Source organism: Solanum stenotomum, chromosome 8, assembly GCF_019186545.1.
Source record: "Solanum stenotomum isolate F172 chromosome 8, ASM1918654v1, whole genome shotgun sequence".
Taxonomy (NCBI): domain Eukaryota; kingdom Viridiplantae; phylum Streptophyta; class Magnoliopsida; order Solanales; family Solanaceae; genus Solanum; species Solanum stenotomum.
Genome location: NC_064289.1, coordinates 45,690,271 through 45,713,423, shown reverse-complemented (window position 1 = coordinate 45,713,423; position 23,153 = coordinate 45,690,271). Strand labels below are relative to the sequence as shown.

The window sequence follows — 23,153 nt, the reverse complement described above, 5'->3', positions numbered from 1 at the left end:
AAGATCCTCTGATTTGGCTTCACCATTGTGATAAATTCTTCACTAACCAGCACACAAACAACCAACAAAAAGAAGGTTTAGCTGCTTTTCACATGGTAGGGGAGGCGCAATTGTGGGTTTATCAACTAGAATAAGAGGAACCCAATTTAACATGGGGGGTCTTCAAGGAATATTGTACTTTCCATTTTGGCCCACCAATGAAAAGCAATCCATTAGGAGAATTGATCAACTTGAAACAACTAGTTCAGTTGAAGACTATCAGAGGAACTTCCAAAAAAATTTGGCTCATGCATCATCTGTACGTATAGGTCAACAAGTAAATACGTTCACAGCAAGGTTAGTTTATTTTATTCATCAAGATGTGGAATTGCACAACCCATCTAACCAAGTACAAGCAATGAGTCTAGCGAGAGCATTTGAGAAGAAATCCAAATTTATTCTAGCACACAAAGGGGCTATGGTTCAACCTCAAACATTAGTGCAATGGCTTCCACTACACCAGTAACTCTGAGTCCTATGGTAGGTGCTTCTAATCCTTTTGTGAAAAAGTTGACTCGCGCCAAGATGGCTGCCCAACGTACAAAGAGATTGTGCTACAACTGTGATGATCCTTATGTTCAAGGCCATCGGTGCAAAAAAGTTATTTTGGTTGGAAGTAGAGGATGGGGAATCTGAAGAAGTACCAACGGACCGTGGAGAGCCTGCCATCTCACTCCATGCTATCACAGCCAAACAACATGCAAATACTATGCAGTTGCAAGTTGTAATCGATAAGAAGTTGTTGCTTAGCTTAGTAGATTCGGACAGTACACAATTTTATTAGCTCAACGGCGGCCCAACGTTTAAACTTGCCTATCCAATAGCGAAGAAATTTCAATGTATCAGTGGCAAATGGAGAGAAGATTTTCAATTTGGGCATTTGCACAGCAATGCAATTTTGTGTAGTTAATCATTCCTTCTGTGTTGATTTATATGTGATTCCTTTGGATGCTTTTGATATTTTGTCCTAGGTATCAAGTAGTTGCAAACACTAGGGCCTATTCTGTGGGACTTTGCATTATTGACCATGAGCTTTCACGTAAAGGGGAAGCAGATCATTTTACATGGACAACAACAACTATATCAACCACAACTACATCTTTTGCAAGATTCTAAGCAAGGTGAGTTCGAGAAGATGTTAGCTGAATTCAAGGAGCTATTCCAAGAACCTGTAGATCTGCCTCCATTATGGTCCTGTGACCATAGCATATGTTTGCTGCCAAGAACTAGTATGGTGGTAGTTCGGCCCTATCCTACCCTCACTTTCAGAAAGATAAGATTGAGAAACAATGTAATCAGATGCTTCAGCAAGGCATTATTCAACCCAGCCGTTCTCCATTCTCATCACCTATACTGCTAGTCCGGAAACTTGATAAAACATGGCTCTTTTGTGTGGATTATAGGGAGTTAAATGACAAAACGGTAAAAGACAAATTCCATATTCCAGTAGTAGAGGAATTACTTGAAGAATTGCATGGAACAAGATTTTTCATCAAGCCTGATCTTCGCTCTGGTTATCATCAAGTCCGCATGGAATCTACGGATGTTGAGAGGACGATTTTCAGAACACATCATGGTCATTTTGAGTTCCTTGCCATTCCATTTGGATTGACTAATGCTCCTTCAACCTTTCAAGCATTGATGAATGAAGTAATTCGTAAGTATCTACGTCAATTTGTACTTGTATTTTTTTTATGACATCCTTGTGCATAACAAGACCTGGAAGGATCATTTGTCACACATACGAATCATCTTTGGCTTGTTGCAAGCTCATCGCCTTTATTTAAAAAGATCCAAATGTTCCTTTAGCACAAATCAAGTAGCTTATCTTGGCCACATAGTCTCAAACATAGGTGTGTCAGCTGATGTTAGCAAAATTGAAGTCGTGGTGGACTGGCCTCAACCGCAATCAACAACAACATTGCTTGGATTCTTATGATTAACAGGATATTACCGTAAATCCATCCTGAATTACGGTTTAATTGTTGCCCCCTTAACAAGTATGCTTAAGCAGAATTCTTTTAAGTGGAGTGATGATGCACTTGCTTCTTTTGAAACTCTTAAAAAGGCATTGGTTGTTGACTCTGTGTTACCATTACCAAACTTTGAAGAAGTATTTGTTGTTGAGTGTAATGCTTCGGGTGTTAGAATAGGAGCAATCCTTCCACAGCAAGTAGCCAAGTACATCCAATTGCTTTTTTAAGTCGTAAGTAGACCGACACATGAAACTTCCAACATTTGAACATGAATTGATAGGCTTGGCAAAGGCAGTTCAACATTGGAGGCTTCAACTCTTAGGTCAAGCCTTTCTAATTCGAACAAATCACTACAGCCTTAAGTACTTGTTAAATCAACGGCTTACTACTCCTCAACAACAATGGCTTAGCAAGTTGACGGGGTTTGATTTTCGGGTGGAATACAAGGTCGGGAGATTGAATACTGCTGCAGATGCATTATCACGGCGAGAAGAGGTTGAAGATATGTTATTTGTTATTTATCAGCCGAAAGTTCGGTCAGAAATCAAGTTCTTCAGGAACTTCAATTTCAACAGGGAGAGATGGATGACAATTGGGCGTTTCGAGAGGGGTTGTTGTTCTTCAAAGATAGGGTCTATCTCGTGCCAAACCCACCATTGGTATCTTCTGTCTTGTCTGGGATACATGACAGCAAACATGAAGGTGTTCAGAAGACTGCTAGTTCCACCTCCTATCCCGTCTAACTTTTCTTCATCTACAATCCGTTCCAGCCGTTCCAGCCAGATTGTTTCCACTTTCTCCTCTCTTTTCTTTTCACTTCTAGGTTCTCGGTCAGATCTGCACAAGTACCCAAATTTTCCGGCAGCCATCAGAGGTCATGAGAGGAAGATGTGTCGGTGATAGGAGGCGGCGGTGGCAGCATGTGGCGACATCTATGACGTAGATTCCAAGTTCTATCTTTCTTGAGTTGGTTTCCTTTGCTCACCTATTAATTTTCTTGTTCTTCTCTAGTTTTAAGTAATTAAGTTGCTCTAGTTAAAGCTCTGTATTTTCTTGCTTGTCTATACTTCGGGGTGGCAAAATCATGACCTGCACAACCCGTTTAGGTTTGGGCGGGTTAATGACCTGCTTATTTAATCAACTCAACTCATTCAAACCCACTTCATTTAGGGAGCAAGTGGTAGAGGTTAGGAGGGTTAATGATAGGATGATGGTCATTAAGCTAGTTGTGGGAGGGCTGACTTTAAACATGATTAGGGCATATGCACCACAGGTTTGGACAAGGTCAAAATGCATTTCTGGGAGGAATTGGACAAGGTTGTGAGAGGCATCGCGCACACCAAGAAGCTATTTCTAGGTGAAGATTTTAATGGTCAAATAGGGACCACTTCAAGGGCTATGATGTTGTACAAGGCAGCTTCGTCTCTGGGGATAGAAATGAAGGAGGAGCTCTACCGTTAAAGCTCTCCATTTGGTCATAGCTACTCGTGCTTCCAAAAGAGGGAGGAGGACTTGGTAACCTACTGTAGTGTGGTGGCTAAGACTTAAATGGATTACCTACTCCTTAGTAAGAGTGATAGATTTATGCAAGGACTGCAAGGTTATCCCAAGAAAGAATCTTACAACCCAGCATAAGCTCGTAGTTATGGTTTTGACTATTGACGGAGGAGGGACTCTTTATGACCAGCCAAGGATCAAATGGGAAGACTTGACTAATGCCAAAGGCCGGGAACTTGGGTAGAGGTTGGTTGCTATGGGGGCTTAGGAGTAGCCGGGACGCAAATAGTATGTGGACTGCATCAAGGAAGCTACTAGAGAGGTGATAGGGGTCTCAAAGGGTAAAGTAGGTGGTCATAAATGGGAGTAGTAGTGGAATGGGAGGTCCAAGAAAAAGTGGAAGCTAAGAAGGTTGCTTAAACGGCATTATTAGAAAGCTTAGACAAGGAGGACAAGCGGAAGAACAGGAAGAAGTATAAAAAGGTGGAGAAGAAAGCAAAGCTAGTGGTTACAACGGCTAAGGGCAAAGATGGGCATAAAATTTTACAGTAGGTTACCAACTTTTGAGCACTTGTATGAAGAGCTTAAGGGCAAAGACGGGGATAAAAATTTACATAGGCAGACCAAGTCAAGTCCATGATGTGGACCAAATAAAGTTTATCAAGGACGAGAATGGAGAAATATTGGTGGAAAAGGCATACATGAGACGGTTTAGGGTTAAGGATGAAGTAGGTTTGGAGTGGCTAACTGGGCTGTTGAATACCATATTCATCCATATGTTGTTGCTATCGCATATAAAATAATACATATATTCCCATATAACTTATACATGTATTAACTATACAACATTTGGTCTTCAGTATTAAATTCGGCACAACGTATACAATATATGTTCCAGGAAATCAAGCATGGTATAAAGCAACACTGATTTATATACCAAGATTAACTTTTGCTTGTACCTCAAATCAAATCACCCCTTATTATCAACAAATACAAGCTAGTAGAAATATCGAAAAGGACTTTTCAATTAACAACGAACAAAGAGATTAATTATATATTTGTGAAGTCATACTACAATTATAGGTTTGCACACATAACTTTGAAGCCATTTGATTTTGATGTGGATGGTATGTCAAAACATTCAAAGAGGATGGAGAAAGAAGAGAATGACTAGCAACTCTTCCAGAAACAAACAAGGAAAAAATGGAGGAAAGTTTCTCATGTTTAATCAAAGATAAAGGATTTAAGGGAAGTGGACATGGAACAGAGCTATGGGTTTACCGATTCATCTCTGGACAAAAAAAGTCTTCAAAGCCTTAAGAGATCCCTGTGGCATATGGGTGGAAACAAAAGAGTAAACTTTTCCAAAGAATCATCTAAAATGGTGAGAATTAAAACTAAAGGAGATGGTGGGGAAGTCCGGAAGGAGATAACCATTGCAAACACAGGTCTAGTTTTCACTGTACCCATTTGGTGTGAAACCCCGACGAGGGTGTTCTCCGGAAAAAAGCAAAGGCTATGAAAGATAGTCGGGCATAAAGCCCTATATCGAGGAGGGCAGAGTAGGTAGTTGTATTATGGATGGAGGCGGGAGGAAGGGGGGGGGGGGNGGGGGGGGGGGTACATGAACATATCTCTTAAAATTTAAGGCTAAGTAAAAAAAAGGCTACGTGGCAGCAACCAGAGGGCCATAAATTTAAAGGAGTAAAATTTTGGGCCAACTCAACAGCCCAAGTGACCCAAAGCGGTGGTGGAACGAAAGTTTCACAACATGCTCAATTTGATTCACTGAAGCCAACTTTTAAAACCGGTCTCCACTTTTCTCTAATAGAATGGACATAATGCTCATTGAAATTGAGGCAAACAAGTCTACATTTGCAAACTCCCTACACAGCTCTGGAAATATGGAGAACAAAGAAAGAGAATATTCTCCATCTACCTCAATTTCAAGAACCAAAGCAGCTGGTGATTTTTTATTCATTTTTATGACTCAAGCGTCTGAGCTAGCTTTCGCGCACCTCGACTAATTCCAAGATATACCTGCCACCCCCTACCAGCAACAGGTACCAGGTAACCCTGTCTACCAAGGCTAGGAGAGATGGGAAGAATCACCTTGTGTTTTTTGTCTCCACTGAATTTTGAACCTAAGACCTCAAGGTTCTCAAGAACTTCATTGACCGCTAGGCCACACCCCTAGCCACTGGTCATTTAAGAAGTTGATGATTATTAAGATGTCATGACTACATCAAAAGAGATGTAACACAAATTGACACTATTAGGGGGCAAAAAAGACATGCATATGTAAGTCTGCCTCTAGTAAATTGAGGAAGCAAAACCATTGAAGATATAGTTGCAGGAGGAGAAGATTGAGGGAGAAATGGACGCATTTTTAGGGATTCATTTGAATGTTATAGAATTAAGCAAGCAAATTGGGGTTGATCTTTATGGATATGAAAAGGACGCATTGGCTCTATTTAAGAAAACCAATAGCTGCAAGCTATCAAAGAGACGAGAGACAAAACCATTAGTCATGGGGACTCCCAAGCAATATATGGGAACTCATGGGAATAAGTACGGCCATTTGGAGGATAGTGGAACTATTAGGGTAGTCTTTCTCATTTTTAGAAGAAAAAACAACTGATGTGGGGTAATCTAACAATTTGGAATAGTAAAATATGGAAGGAGACCCTTCGGGGTGGCCCAGTGGTTTGGGATTGGGACTTCCATGTTGGAAGTCTCAAGTTCGAAACCCCTTGTCAACGAAAGCAAAGGGTTTGCCTTCTGGGTCGAGCTCGTTGCACCAGACTTGCCTAGTGTGGGTTACCTCTCCTATGTGGTTTGCGAGCTATTGCATAGGAGCGGGGGTTTTACCCTGTGCGCACCCAAAGGGTAGCGGCTGCGAGTTTCCCTTGTCATCAAAAAAAAATATGGAAGGAGGAGATGATCATTACTAGTTCTTGTTCTTTGACATGAAGATTTGAGTCTCAAACTTGGGATTTCAATTTGGTTTGGGCTTGGGACTTCCATGTTGGAGGTCTCAAGTTCGAAACCCCTTGCAAGTGAAAGCAAGGGGTTTGCCTTCTGGGTCAAGCTCGTCACACCAGACTTGCCTAGTGTGGGTTACCTCTCCTATGTGGTTTGCGAGCTATTGCATAAGAGCGGGGGTTTTACCCTATGCGCACCCAAAGGGTAGCGGCTGCAGATTTCCCTTGTCATCAAAAACAAAAAATATGGAAGGAGGAGATGATCATTACTAGTTCTTGTTCTTTGACATGCAGATTTGAGTCTCAAACTTGGGGTTTCAATTTGCATATGACAGGGATTTATGCTCCAAATTGCAACAGAGAAAGACAAGAATTTTGGTGGGAAATTAGGGATCTAAGGGTTTTTCCACAAATCCTTGGGTGGTAGGTGGATATTTCAACATAATTGGATTCCCCTCGGAAAAGAGGTACTACACTAGAAATACCAGATTTATAAATCATTGAAGATATGGAGCTAGTGGATCTTCAGCTGGAAGGGGGAAATCGCACATGGATCATCGAGGGGAAGATTACATTCTTGCAAGATTACATTCTTGCAGGAAAACTCAAAGCTATCAAAGGGAAATTGAAAGAATGGAACTAAAATAACCATGGAAACCTGGAGATAGGGAAATTATTTATTCAGAATGGATGTTATTCAATAACAAAGGTGTCTGAATGAGGAGGAGATGATCAAAAAAGCACCTCTTTTTGGAATTTGAAGAGCACTAAAAGGGAAAAAATAGCTTGGAGGCAAAGATCCAAGGTGTTGTGGCCCATGCAGGGAGACGGGAATACAAAGTTTTTCCAAAGATGGTCAATGCGCATATGAAGAACAATAACATTGACCAAGCATCAAATGAGAACTTCAGAACTATCAATCAAACTCGACATTCAAATCCTTTTCAACTGCTTTGACGTGTATATATTATAATTATATAGCCATCCATTATTTATTCCGCATTATATAGAATGTTTAGCAGTATCTCTTTTCCCACCTAGAAAAGCATTCCCTGTAAAATGAACTCACCTTGTCATCAAAGACAGCAGTGTTTTCGCACTTAAACCAACACTCACGTAGCTTGTTCACATTGTTCAGCAGATTAGAATCTGTTATAAGTGAACCTCCAGCAGGAAGTTCCGATAGTTTGACAAGTTGCCCCTTATGATTCTGCAGCAGAAGAAGACATACAAATAATATTACAAAAGTGGTGACTTCCAATATATGACTTGAAGCACACAAAACATAACAAATTTCTTCTTGACTAATCATTCAAAATATCCTCAAACAACAGCCAAAATTTTATGTTTAGTGCAGGGAATGTCCTACCGTTTATGTCAATACACAGCAGGAAACTGAGGTTGCATAAAAATCAGAGCAAAATTTTGAATATTGAGTTACAAAACCAACTAGTACAAGACACTTTAAAGTACTTGAGCAACAGCAAGATACTTATCACTTATCAGATTAAAGTGAAATTGTTGACAGAAATTCATGCAATATCATGATAATAAGCACCTTGTCAATTCTCCGTTTTGCCTTTTCGCGACGAATATTGAAATCCTTGATGAGGCTTTCACCATGCTGTGAATTCAGAAGATTAGAATTCCCCAATTCCCATGTAGCATACTCATAGCCAAGGCCCTTCCATTTCACAAGCCATTCAAACAGGCATTTGTTATTTTCACCTGCATCTTGACCATGCAGCTTGGAGAACATCAGTGATCTTTTCTTCAAGAGACGATGTGGCACTGTCCACTCTGAGATCCACCTCACATCCTAAAATGATGGAAAAGTTGCTACTTGTGAAAACTCCAAAAAAGTATTTGTTATGATAAATGCATATCATTCTTTGCATGTGTTTGCGCATATAATGATCCACTTACTCAACTTGGCAGAAAATGTGCGAGAAGAAAAAAGAAAACATATAAGGGGTCATTTGGTAGAGTGTATAAAAACCATGCTAAACCAAGTGTATTAGTAATGCTTGCATTAGAGATGCTTGCATTAGTTATGCTTGCATTAATTATGCATAGATGATTTCTTATGCATTGTTTGGTTTGGTGAATTAAAAATAGCATGCATGGTTTAAAAATATTTATTACAAAGATACCCTTCATAATTATGGTGGAAAAGATACCCTTCGGGGTGGCCCAGTGGTTTGAGCTTGGGACTTCCATGTTGGAGGTCTCAAGTTCGAAACCCCTTACCAGCGAAAGCAAGGGGTTTACCTTCTGGGTCGAGCTCGTCGCACCAGGCTTGCCTAGTGCGGGTTACCACTCCTGGATCTACTACCAGAAATTCAATGCGTAATCTCAGCATTCAATGTGTATTCCTGAATAATCTCATTTTTCAATTATTCAACCATTTCATTTTACCAAGTTCAATGTTAGCCAGATTAGTCAACATTTATCTCTTTCGATGCAACAACAAGATCTTTTTTGTAACAAGTGGTTTTCTTGGTTGGTTAATTGGTCACATTTTATTCATGAAATGGCTTGGATTGGCCGCCTTATTCCGTCACCCGAGATCCAAGTCAGCACCGGCAAAGATAAGCCTGGTGCGGGTTACCACTCCTATGTGGTTTGTGAGCTATTGCATTACCCTGTGCGCACCCAAAGGGTAGCGGCGGGTTTCCCTTGTCATCAAAAAAAAATTATGGTGGAAAAGATGTAAAAAATATTTTGAGGGGCAATGAGGTCTTTAACCATGCTTATGCATGTATTAAAACCCTTGCATTACTAATACCTAGAAATCCATGGTAATAATAATACACAATAAACTGTATAACTAATGCAAGCATTAATTATACATAGCATGAAAAAGTGTACTAATCCAGGTACTACTAATACACAAAGCTAATGCATGCATTAATTTTGCTTACACTCTACCAAACGACCCCTAAAAGTCTTCAGAGAAATAATTCTGACCTGATTCTTATGATTATAGTTTGCAATAAGCAATGGTGCATCAATAAGCAATTGTGCCTCTGCAACCCAATGACTGTGTGCATGAGCAAGACCATGGTATTTAACAAGATACTGCTTCTGCCTATGCGTTCCTAACATAAAAGCAAAGAAGAAAACAAAATAGTAAGAGAAAGAATCAACAGAAGTCAAGCAACATTAAGAGATATGACACAGGTCAATAACTAGTCATATCACATAATCACAGCTCCAGTACAAATGTCTTATGCATGTAATATACTTTTACATCAAACCTTTGGCATCTGCTACTTCCACTTCTCTAACATCCAAAATTGATTCTACTCCTTCCGTCACTGAATGTACACCAGATTCAATCTTTTTCTTGACACACAAGGTACAATGCCAAGCTCCTGGTGGAAAATCATCTAGTGGAGGATCTAAGCAAGAGAGATGATAGCATCTCTTGCAACCTCTTCCATCGCAGATCCTGAAAAGTATGTTGAGTGCAAATGATAAAAATCAAGGCATTGACATGGACATTCTAATCCAGGCTATACTACTACTTGACAACTATTAATGCATAACCCAAATGGAAAAATCATTACTGGGTGTTTCCACAATCCAGTAACCAGACAATGTCTTGGGAACAAATTAATAAAAACAGAAAAAGCAAATGATATTAGGTAGAGCTGACTTTTTATGACATTATTGATCATCACATAATTGTGCATAATTGCAAATGGTACCCACAGTATCTTTCCAGCTTGCTTGCATATGGTGCACATTTTTTCATCACTGCCCCTTTGAGAAACTGAAAGGGCCTCATTCAATTGTATATTGCATCTTTCTCCAGAATCGAAAAGAATTGCAGCTTCAGAACCAACTCCATCCTAAAATGGAATGCATTTGAGCATAAGAAAATTATTAAATATTGAGAAAGCAAATTCATAACAGTAAAATAGTACTCTGAATTCTGGTGTATGCACAGCTGCTGGCCAGAATCCCCTTCGTTAAATGAAATGGACCATAAACAGTGAGAATAACTGATAATTGAACTAACATGACCCATTACATGTTAAGACAAAGCGGCAAGGACATGATGATACTCATACTACAAAGAAGAAAAGTATAATACGAACAAACTGACAGCTAGTTGGCGATTTAGGACTTCCCAGTTTTTTGAAAACTGAAAAGTTTCTCACGTTGACTACCATACAATATGCGTTGGATTCAGCTGCTTCTATATTTTTGTCACATGTTCTACTATCTAGTATACATGCATAGTTGGTCTTATAATCTTTCTCCAAATCTAATTACCAATTAATGATCAACTGCTTTCTTTTGAAGTCACCGAAAAACTTGTTGCATACATTGCTTATTGATACTTCAATTTTAGATAGTTTATTGGGTCTTTACGACCGCCGCGTCTACTATGAATACAAGCTGCTTCTACCTGTCCACGTCTAAAGGCACGACCCTTGAGACTAGAAAGGTTACTACAATCCCTGCCTGTTCCAGCGCATGAGCACAGCTCCTCCTCTGGTGAATCATGATTTAACCTGCAAGTTGTGAATGGAAAATAGTAAACAACTGCAAAAGTAAAAGATAGAAACTTTAAACCATAATTTTGTCTCTGACATATGGAAGTACAGACTGTTAATCTAATAAATATATCCAAGGCCCAAAAGTAACAATACATCAATAAGACAAGAGAGGGTTGATCTAGTGGCAAGCACCCTCCACCTCCAACCCCAAGTTTGTGGGTTTGAGTCAACAAGGGAGCAAAGTGGGGAGAACCAAAAAGTAATAACACATCAAAAATATGATGAATAAAAAGCCATGGGACGATTTAGCAACAATGTGCAAAAAAACTAGGAGCAATTTTCCTTGCAAGGATGTATACAGCCGTATGAGACTAAAGACGGTTTACACACAACATCAACTTGAAGTTGAGGCAAATATTAAATGGATTACAGTTTCTCAATGCATGCAATACAAATATCTAAGTTAAGATGCATGATACGTGAAGATGTAACACAGAGACCATATTGGACGACTGAAATGTAAGTGTGCAAAGCATCAAGCAAGTGGATATAGGACCTCTACAACCCAATAAATCCACAAGTGTATTGCAGAAACGAGTCAATGACAATGTTAAGATGGATGTGTTATACAAAATTAGCCAATATTAGAGATTGTTGAAGAGTGTGAAGCTAGAGAGCTCACTTTTATTTACTTAATTATGTCTTTTAACACACCCTCACATGCGGATTCATTCTTTTTGATGGCCGAGCATATGGAAATTCTTTTTTTGCAACGGGTGGCGGAAAGACTCGAGCTCAACCTCAGGACCTCTGTCTTCTCTAACTAATACAATGTTTGAAGTGCATGACAATCAAAGCTCAAGTTGTTAGGGAGAAACACTTTTTTATTTACTTAATTAATTCTTTAGCAGAAATTCTTGGGATCCCAGCCTTAGTGCGGAAGATTTATAAACAAACTTGTTACCTTTGTCAAAAAAGATAATTGACAAGATGTAAAAAAAAAAGTCCTTAGTAGAAATGACAACATTTGACATTAGGTTCAACCGGGTACACAAAGGATAAAATAAGATAATGTCTTCTGAAATGATATTTTCATATCCTACGTAGACCTCTAAATCGCTTATTGTGCTGGTCCAAAGGTGTGGACTGTAATAATTTAAAGGCTTTGAAAGCTAAATCATATTGAGAGATTGTCTCAAAAGACCTACAAGCTCTTGGGATTCGTAAGGACTTGGTGAAAAATAGGTTATACTTAGAATTGAGGTATAATCGTTTTGGGTACACTATTGCATTAGGTTTGAACCGTTTGATGTTTGCCATGAATCCTTTTTGTTTGTTCATTTGATTAAGAGATTTGTATTTCGGTATAGGGATAAGTGAGTTTCTTTCTGATAAGTAGGGATAAGTGAGTTTCTTTCTGATAAGTAGGGATAAGTGAGTTTCTTTCTATTAAGTAGGGATAAGTGTGAGATTTAGAAAGATATGAAAAATTATAAGATAGCAATAGTTTTACAAAAGAAAAAGCTCCCAGGCACAACTCCCGAGGACATGATCTAGCCTAGTTTTCACTATCTTCCTCCAGTGATCCTTCCGATCACCGGGCATCTTTTTCTTTTCCTCTTTTTTCTTTCTTTCATCTCTTTTCTTTCTTGTCACTGGGCTCGTTTTTCTTTCCATTATGGACGACACGATCTATTTTGCAGTAGGGTTCAAATCATATGACATTACAAGAACATCAGGCACAGCAGGGGAATGGTATGACTGGACAGAAAGGAGTAGAAAGTCAATAACGAGGATATCTTTCACTGGCAAGGCCATGGAATGGATATCTTCGATTATGCGAGAAGCATCCAAGGCTAAGGGGAACACAGTCAGAAGGTGGAAGAAAAAAGATGATCTCACAGAGATTTATTGCGCAAGGAATTTTAACAAATATGGAAGATACATCAGCCTGATAAATGTTGAGGTAAAAGAAGGGCAGTCATTATAGTCCCTGAATTATCTTTTAACTCAGGATGGTCAGGTATTGCAGAGAAGATTGGAAGATTCATCCATAGTTACAAGCATGTGGGGAATCTAGAGACACATAGACTGATTGATAGTAATATTCCCTATGTGGATATGCTAAAGAGCAGCAAATGGACTAATAAGGGGAGGAAGGACATGCCAGAAAATATAATAAAGAGGGGAGGGGGGGCAGAATCTGCATTAATGGAGATGCAAACAGCCAAAGCAAGGTACTGAAGAAGAGTTTGGTGGGCGAATTTATGACTAGTAAAGGCAAGGCACCTACCTTGACAGAGGTGAGAAGATGGGCAAGTAGTTTATGGAAAAGAGTCCATGGCCTGAACATTTATGATATGGGGGAGGGTTTTTGTCCTTTTCGAATTTGCATCCAAGGTAACAGCGGAACAAGTAGTCGAAGGGGACTGGGTATGGAGAAACTTGCCGGCGAAAATGCAGTGGTGGAGTCCAACAGTGTGTGCGTCAGAAGGGGGAGATAGAACCAACGCAATTTGGATCAGGGTGGTGGGTTTGCCGTTACACTTCTGGGAGCACCACACCTTCAAAGCTATTGGGGACTTCTGTGGGGGGTGGATAGAAACAGAAGAAGAAACCCAACTGCGAAATCATCTTAAATGGGCGAGAATTAAAATCAAAGGAAACGGGTCTGACGTGCCAAAGGAAGTGACAATAGATGATGGTGCTTTTCTCTACACGATGCAGGTGTGGACGGAAGCTCCGGCGAAGGTGACCGTCGGAGAAAACAACATTCAAAGCTCCAGTGAGAAGGTTTTTACCCAGCGGTCTCCCATCGATGGACCAAAGGTTTTTGTAGAGGACTCTGTAGTGTTAAGAGGAGCAGCAGATAAAGTTGTCCAGCCACGTGCAATGGCAGAGACATGTGGGGAGAATTTTAGAACCCCAAATGTTGACTTGGGGCTTGAGGGTTTCTAGCAATAAAAGTTTAAATGCAGACTTGGGCTTTAGGGTTTCTGGCAGTAAAAGCTTAAATGCAACTTTGGGCCAACTGGGCCAATTTAGCCCAAACAGTTCAGGAAAAAATATAGAAGTGGCACATGACGGGCACATGCCTTTTAATGAGGGCATGAATGAAATTAAAATATTGGCATCTCAATTCCTAGAAGCTTTAAGTCACTGGGAGTCCCCATCGAAGCTTCCACAAGGTGAAATTTCTATGGAGAAAGGACCCACTCCGATGAAGACACAAGGGGAAAAATCAGATATTCACCAAGAGACGGCTTCGCAGAATATGATTGACGAAAGCAGGGTTATGAAATTGCAGGAGAAAGGGCACTGTTCGATGGAGACAGATGTTGGTTGTGAAGAACAAAACATGCAAATCCATGATGTTGAACCAGTAGCTTCGAACATCCCTAGAAAAACTAATGGAGAGGAGATTGAAGCATCCAACTGGATTAATTCCCACATTTTGGAATTAAGCTCCACCTATGGAGTTGCTTTTGAAGGTTTTAGGGAAGAGACTCTTGCCCTATTGATGAGATTGGACGAGAGAAAGTTTGCTTTGGAGAACAAGATGATAGAAGGTACAAGTACAACACCTAGCATCGGGGGATTGGGAAAAATGAACTAAAAAATCTACAATCCAGTTTAAATCAGGAGGTTGAGGGGTCCAGAACAAGGGGGAGAGTTCTTAACTTGACTTTTAAATGAAGATAAAGCTATTATCATGGAATGTAAGGGGGATTAACAAGATGTCCACTAGGAATATTGTTAAAAGTGCTTTGCTGAAATGGAAAGCAGATATCTACTGCTTTCAAGAAACAAAGGTGAATAAGGGGGTTGAAAACATTGCCAAACAATTGTGGTCTGGTAGATGGATGAGGTGTGGATATATAGAAGCAGATGGGAGTAGGGGTGGAATCCTAATAATGTGGGACTGCAGAATCTGGACAGGGAGTATGGTAGAAATTGGCCAATACTCTATTACTTACAGATTTGATGCAGTACAAAGCTCCTTTAGTTGGTTTCTCACTGGTGTGTATGCTCCTCACACCAGGAGTGAGAAACTAGACTGCTGGGAAGAGGTGGCAGCAGTCAAAGAACTATGCGAAGGACCATGGGTAACTTGTGGAGACTTCAACACGGTTAGAGTTATGGCAGAAAGGAGAGGATGCAACCGGATCACAAATGAGATGACTGATTTTTCCAGCTGGATTGAAGAAATGGAATTACACCCTCACCTAAATGGAGGGATTTTCACATGGTTCAGGGGTGCTAATCACCACAGTGCTGCCAGACTAGACATGTTTATGTACTCCACGGAATGGGAAGTAGCTTTCGGGAATATCAGATAATTGATCATGCCCAGAGTCACTCTGACCACAGTTAGTCATACTTCAAGTTTGAGAACTGGTGGCTCAATGTTGATGGTTTTGAAGGGCTTGTCCATAGTTGGTGGAACGAATTTGAAGTGGAGGGCTGCCCTAACTACAAGCTCAGTGTGAAGCTAAAAATGTTGAAGCAAAAACTCAAAGATTGGAGCAAATCAGTGTGTGGGGAGTTATGCAATAGGAAAGATAGTGTTCTCAAAGAATTAGTTGATATTGATCTAGCTCAAAACACTAGAACTTTATCTGAGGATGAACTACTGGTGAGGGCAACAGTTCTGGTGGAGTTGGAGGATTTGGCAAAAAATGAGGAATCTAGATGGAGGCAAAAGTCCCGTGTTCTCTGGCAAAAACAAGGGGATAATAACACTAGGTTTTTCCAGAGAATGGCAACATCCCACAAGCGATACAATAACATTGATAGATTGATAATCAACGGGGAGGAAGTTAAAGATCGAGAAGCTATCAAGGTTACTATGATTGAGTTCTACAGGAAACTGGAAACTCTATACTGAATCTGAGATGTGGAGGCCCTCTTTTGAGTATGTTAACTGTCCAAGAATCTCCCAGGAGGAACAAGATTGGCTAGAAAGGCCTTTCACTGAAGAAGAAGTGCTAAATATTATCAAACAATGTGATGGGGATAAGGCCCCGGGGCCTGATGGCTACACCATGAGTTTCTTCAAAGTTTGTTGGGCAACCTTGAAAGATGATTTGATGCAAACAATCCAAAATTTCCATCAGAAGGAAATGATTGAGAAATCTTTCAATGCCACTTTTATAGCACTAATTCCCAAGAAATATGGAGCAGAAGAGTTGAAGGACTTCAGACCAATAAGCCTGATTGGTGGAATATACAAAATCATAGCCAAGCTCCTTACAGAAAGAATGAAGACTGTCATGGGAGAATTGGTAGATGAACACCAAATGGCATTCTTGAAAGGAAGACAGATCATGGATGCAGCATTATTGGCCAATGAATTGGTGGACAGTAGGGTGAAGCAGAAGCTAGTTGGAGTCCTATGTAAACTTGATATTGAAAAGGCCTATGACCATGTCAACTGGTCTTTCCTTCTAAAAATTTTGAGAGACATGGGTTTTGGGAACAAATGGACAAACTGGATCAAAACTTGTATATCTACCGCGAAATTCTCTCTTATCATCAACAGTAGTCTAGAAGGTTTCTTCCAATCACAAAGAGGTCTAAGGCAAGGTGATCCGTTATCACCCTTCCTATTCATCTTAGCAATGGAAGGCCTCAATTCTTGATCAGAAGAGCAAGTGAGAATAGGTGGATAAGAGGCTTCCCTGCAAATGCTAATAGGGGAAATACTATGGAAATCACACATCTGTTATATGCAGATGATTCCTTGGTATTCTGTGAAGCTGAAGTAATGCAAATCAGGCACTTGAGGGCCATCCTAACCATTTTTGAGGGCATCTCAGGTTTACATGTTAACTGGCATAAAAGTTGCTTGTACCCTGTTGACCAAGTTACCAATATGCAGATACTTGCTGAGAACCTAGGATGCCAAATGGATTCCTTACCAACTAAGTATCTTGGAATGCCTCTTGGTGCAAAAAATAAAGTGGAAGTATGGAGTAAAGTGTTGGAAAGAAGTGAGAGAAAGCTGACAAGATGGAAGAGCCAATACCTATCTATGGGAGGCAGATTAACTCTCATAAAGTCAGTAATGGATGCCCTCCCAACTTACATGATGAGCCTATTCCCAATCCCAGGAAACATAGAGAAGAAAATCAACAAACTAAGGAGAGACTTCTTGTGGCAGGGGAACAAAGAGAAGCTTGGGTACAACCTAGTCAAATGGGATGAGGTGACCCTCAACAAAATACAAGGGGGTATGGGGAAAAAAAGTTGAAAGTATAGAATGTTAGTTTGTTGAAAAAGTGGCTTTTTTTTTTTGAGAAAGGTAACTTGTATTATAAACAAAAGAATACATAATGAGTATTCTAGTAGTACTTACATCCAAAAGTTGCAAAGAGCAAAGAACTCCTATGGAGGTCATAAGAACTCTAAAATACTAGGAATATCCTCTGCATCTTGAGGATATTCATGTTTACACCAAAAAAAGAAAAGAACCAGGCAATTCAACTTCAAATTCTGCATAGAGCAGCTCTTGTTTTTAAAACATCTCTGGTTCCTCTCCATCCATATAGACCACCAAATGCAGGCAGGGACAATCTTCCATCTCTCCATGTGTCCTAACTGATTCCCATCTCTGTTCCAGCAAGCTAGAGCTTCTTTGATGTTCCTTGGCATAGTCCAACTGATGCCCCTTAAGTTGATGAAAATCTGCCACAACTTCATATCTCTCTACAATGTAGAAAGAGATGATTTATTGTCTCGACCTCACATTCACAAAACCAACACCTGGAACAGATTTGCATGCCTCTTTTCATGAGGTTGTGTTGAGTGAATGCAGCCTGATTGGCTAACAGCCAAGTGAAACATGCTATCTTGAATGGTATCTTGACTTTCCAAATCATCTTCCAAGGCCAGTACCAGGTCTTTGTGAGCTTCTATAAGCCGAGCCAACTGAAAATCTGCCTTGCTCATCTGGATTCCAAAATAGATTGTCCTCATTTGTGTTTAGATCTTTGCACTGCCCTAGAATGTTGAGTAGCTCAACTATTTTATTGACCTCCCAATCATTTAGATGTCTTCTAAACCTTAGATCCCACCCTTGATTATCTCTCATTTCTCTGATTGTAGCCTCTTTTTGAAGGGTCATGTTGAACAAAATAGGGAACCTATTTCTCAAAGTCACCTGATCCACCCATTTATCTTCCCAGAACAACGTCCGTCCACCATTCCCTACCTTGACTTTGCATTTGTTAAGAATTTGATCCATAAATTTCTGATGGATCTCCATACTCCAGATCCATAGGGCTGTGTGGACAGGTTGGTGATCCACAAATTCTCCATACCAAACCTAGCCTTTATTGCTTCCTTCCAGAGAGCTTGTTCTTGTGAGGCAAATCTCCATAACCACTTCATAAGTAAGCTTTGATTCTGGATTTTCAGATTCCTAATCCCCAAGCCTCCTTCCTTTTTGCTGAGAATGACTTGGTCCCACTTCACTAGATGGAATTTATGATTATTAGGATCACAATTTCCTTGCCACAAAAAATTCCTCCTAATTGCATCCATTCTTGTCAATCACATTTGCAGGCATATGGAAAACAGACATCATATATGTGGGTAGAGCATCTAGCACACTGTTAATGTGTGACTCTTTCTCCCAAGGACAAATATTGACTCTTCCAGTTCACCAGCTTCTTCTCACACTTTTCTAGAATGTTGTTCCAGATACCTTTTGACCTGCTCGTCACCCAAAGGCATGCCAAGGTATGTTGTGGGGAGATCCCCTACCTTCCCCCCTAGAATATTTGCAAGCATGTTTATCCTAGGCACCTCATTGACAGGAAAGATGAAGCTCTTTCCCCAATTGATGTGTAGGCCTGAGATGGCTTCAAAAAGGATCAGAATTACTCTCAAGTACTTAGCTGAGAGCTGTCTGCATCACAAAATATCAATGTCTCATCAGCGTACTGTAAGTGGGAGATGGCCAGACCTTGTCTGTTATTCATATTAGCATTGAATCCTCTTATCCATCCTCTTGTTTGGGCTGTTCTGAGCATGTCATTTAGGCCCTCCATCGCTAGGATAAAGAGAAAGGGAGATAAAGGATCTCCTTGTCTCGGTCCTATCTCTGATGAGAAAAAACCAGAGGGGGCACCATTTATCAAAATAGAGAACTTCACAGTTGTAGTGCAAAACTTAATCCATTTTAGCCATTTTCCTTCAAAGCCCATGTTTTCCAAAGACTTCCAGAGGAAGCCCCACTGCAAGTGGTCGTAGGCTTTTTCAATATCCAATTTGCATAAAATGCCTGGCACCTTACTGTTCTTTCTCTCCTCCACACATTCATTTGCAATCAGAATTGCATCCATGATCTGCCTACCTTTTACGAAGGCCATTTGTTGGGCATCTACCAGATTATAGACCACTTTCTTAAGTCTTTGGGTTAAAACTTTTGAAATGATCTTATATATGCTCCCTATTAGACTAATAGGCTTGAAAAAGTGGCTTTGGAGGTTCTGTATTGAAGATTTGGCATTATGGAGAAGATTCATCTCACGTAAATATGGTCTTCAAAATAACTGGATCACTGATGAAGTAACAGGTGTTTTTGGGTGCTCTGTTTGTAAAACTATCAGAAGACTATGGCCTTCTTTCGCCTCCAATATATCATTCAAAAATGGAGATGGGGTTAAAACTGATTTTTGGAATGAGATTTGGATAGGGGATAGGGACTTGAAAACCTTATTCCCAGATCTATTTATTTTAAGTGTACAACAGATGGCTACAGTGGCACAGGTATGGACTCCTCAAGGGTGGGACCTAATTTTAAGAAGGGCTCTAAATGACTGGGAGATTAGTAGAGTAGTTGGGCTGTTGCAAGTGTTGAACCCATTCCCAGGTGTCACAGAAGGACCTGACAGTCCAATATGGAAGCTACACAACAAAGGGAGTTTCACAGTGAAATCCTGCTACTCCTGCTACTGGAATATGAATCATAACCGGAGGATGAGAATGGAGTGGCCATGGAAGCTAATCTGGAAGATCAAAATTCGACTAAAGGTGTCATGTTTCTCATGGCTGGTGATCAGAAAAGCATGTTTAACTCACGAAAGGTTACAGAGAAGAGGTATACAGATTTGCTCAAGGTGTTATATGTGTGATAAAGAGGCAGAGATTAACAGCCACTTATTCGTACATTGCAAAACAGCTGTAAATCTGTGGCACATGTTCTTATGTATACTTGGAGTTAGTTGGGTAATGCCAGAAACTTCTTTAGACATGCTGAAACACTGGGAAGGAATGAGCAGAAGAAGAAGATCAATAGAGGACGGGTGGAAATATATTCCAGCTTGCATCTGGTGGACACTTTGGAAGGAAAGGAATGAAAGATCCCATGACGGGCAAGCTAGCAGCATTCAGAAGATCAAGATGAAGAGTCTGAGTTTGCTGTATTTTTGGTGTAAACAGGATATGGTGGGGAGGTAGTAAGTCTAGTGGACTTCATAGGACAATTGTAAAGTTCTTTTTTGGGTTTTTGGTTATCAGGATGCCCTATGGGGTTGTAAATCCCACCTCATCAGTTGTTATTTGATGAGTTTTTTTTATGTGAATACAAAGTTACCTTATCAAAAAAAAGTGTGAGATTTAGAAAATATTTGGTTTAAGAACCCGTATTTGTGATCAAGGACGAATTATTGCATATTGGAATAAAAGTAGTCCCACTTGGAGTGTAACAGAATTAGAGGATTCACATAGCCAACCTCAAATAGTGTGGCAATGAGCCATTATTGTTGCTGTTCTTGTTGTATAGGATACAGTTTTACCAAAGTTCGAACCTAATAACATCTTGTTTTATCCTAAAAAGGTAAAAAGGGTCAATTGGGCGTCTTCATATTGGTTTTGGGGAACATACTGTTTATATCATTTCTGAACTGATGCTTTGGAAAAGAAATAGCAGTCTTGATGAACAAAAAAAATATCCCCAAAAGGATCAAATCCCGCTTACTGCCATTTGTTTAATTCTCAAAAAAAAAATGACCCCCAAAAGACACACAAAGAGAAACTAATCCACATTTCCTTAAACTTTCTCACACCAATTGAGTGTGCAATATAGACAAAATAGTTGGAAACATCTCAACACAACTAAGGTACACATTAAAACATTTGACCACATGAAATGGATAAGATTAAATCAGCTAAGGGCATCACGAACTCTATGATTTGGTGGGTCATATGAAGAGAAAGAAATGCTCGAGTTTTTGAAACAGAAGGACAATGTAGTTAATCTTAAACACAAGTGTATACTTTTGAAGTGGCCACGGCAAATGTGTTAAGAGCAGGAAGCCTTGGTTGACTTCCTCAGTTCTTTACACACATTGTAACGTTATTTTTTGGATGTACTACTCTTTTTTTTTTATGACAAGGGAAAGTCGCAGCCGCTACCCTTTGAGTGCGCACAGGGTAAAAACCCCGCTCCTATGCCATAGCTCGCAAGCCACATAGGAGCGGTAACCCGCACTAGGCAAGCCCGGTGCGACGAGCTCAACCCAAAAAGCAAACCCCTTGCTTTTGCTGGCAAGGGGTTTCGAGCTTGAGACCTCAAACATGGAAGTCCCAAGCCCCTTGCTTTCTCTGAATGCTGGTTTACATCAATAATATTCTCACATTACCTATAAAAATAAAGCACTATGAAGATAGAAATTTTGGGTATCCCCGGAATACTTTATAAGTCAAGTGCATGTAATACGTTTGAGTCTTAGCATAAGTGACCCCTAAATTATCAGGACACTGTGCTATTGAGTTTTAATGTGATGATTCACTATGCTAACGTCGAGTTATTATGGCTATGCCGTATTGGTAGAAACAGAATGTAAATAGAAAAAGCAGAAAAGTCACCTTTTCTGTCTAGAGCATGAAGCACAAGCCCCACTGTAACCAAGCTTTTCAAGATCTCCTAGTGTTGGAGGAAACACTTCAGCCAAGTCACATGTATCATTATGTGTCTCAGAACAATTACCAGTGCCTAGTTCACCACTTTTCAAGATAATATCACCATCTGTAGAAGTAGAACACGTCAACCCAGCAATATGCAAATTATTTTCAGGCACAGAGCAGCTCTCTGGTGACCTTTCGGAATCTCCAGAAATTTCTCCCACTGTGCAACCATTTTTAGATACTTCCGAACCATTTTCTGCAGGAAGAGCAACAGATTTTTCTGTAGAACAGCATCTGCGATTTGAATGTGGCAATTCCCCTACATCATTTACCGAAGCATCTGCAACAGAAGCTTCTAAGCTAGAAATGAACCTGGCAGAAGCAACCCCATCAGGATGTTCTTTCAACTTTGAGTATGGCAATTCACCTACATCATTTACCGAAGCATCTGCAGCAGAACCTTCTAAGCTAGAAATGGACCTCACAGAAGCAACCTCATCAGGATGTTCTTTCAACTTTGAATATGGCAATTCCCCTACATCATTTACCGAAGCATCTGCAGCAGAAGCTTCTAAGCTAGAAATGGACCTGGCAGAAGCAACCGCATCAGGATGTTCTTTCAACTTTGAATATGGTAATTCCACTACATCATTTACCGAAGCATCTGCAGCAGAAGCTTCTAAGCTAGAAATGGACCTCGCAGAAGCAACCTCATCAGGATGTTCTTTCAACTCATTTACAACTCCTTGATGAGATTCATTATCCCCATTGATTAGCTTGCAGTCTGTCTCATCACTGGCAATGCTATCAACTCTTGATGGCTTCTTTGGGCTTTCCAACTTGTCATTATTTTCTGTTCAGGAGAAAACATCTACATCAGTATAAAAATTTCAGCAATTCCAAAACACCAAATAAGACAATGCCAACTCAGTTAGATTAAAACACTTCACTCCAAGCATTGAAATTATAAAGAATACATAGATAGCCCCACAAAGTTGTCCGAATTCTTCATTTAGACACCTTATCTGAGGGTATGACCTATGATAAACCTAATGTTAAGTCAAAAATGTGTCCTATTAACCACACACTAATGACATGGTACAATAACTTACTTTAAATTATGCAGATACATGTCCTAGACACACGTCAATACAAGAAAAATACACAACTATTTCTTTTTTTTTTGTTTTTTCTCATGCTTCTTCTCTCTCATCGTTTGACTTTCATCTCCC

The 23,153-nt window shown here is 40.0% G+C and overlaps 1 protein-coding gene across 4 annotated transcripts in view; it reads right to left on the bottom strand.

Moving 5' to 3' along the window:
• LOC125874496 (helicase protein MOM1-like) overlaps window positions 1-23,153 on the bottom strand; it is a 63,524-nt gene that overhangs the window by 35,828 nt on the left and 4,543 nt on the right. For 2 of the 4 annotated variants that reach the window (XM_049555389.1, XM_049555390.1), the window contains exons 3-9: window positions 21,883-22,774; window positions 10,943-11,022; window positions 10,214-10,355; window positions 9,757-9,950; window positions 9,467-9,597; window positions 8,055-8,315; window positions 7,566-7,706 (exon numbers count right to left, since the gene is read on the bottom strand). In XM_049555389.1, coding sequence (XP_049411346.1) covers window positions 7,566-7,706; window positions 8,055-8,315; window positions 9,467-9,597; window positions 9,757-9,950; window positions 10,214-10,355; window positions 10,943-11,022; window positions 21,883-22,774 — 1,841 coding nt within the window. The remainder of the gene's footprint in view (window positions 1-7,565; window positions 7,707-8,054; window positions 8,316-9,466; window positions 9,598-9,756; window positions 9,951-10,213; window positions 10,356-10,942; window positions 11,023-21,882; window positions 22,775-23,153) is intronic. The other 2 variants (XM_049555391.1, XM_049555392.1) reach the window with 2 other exon arrangements.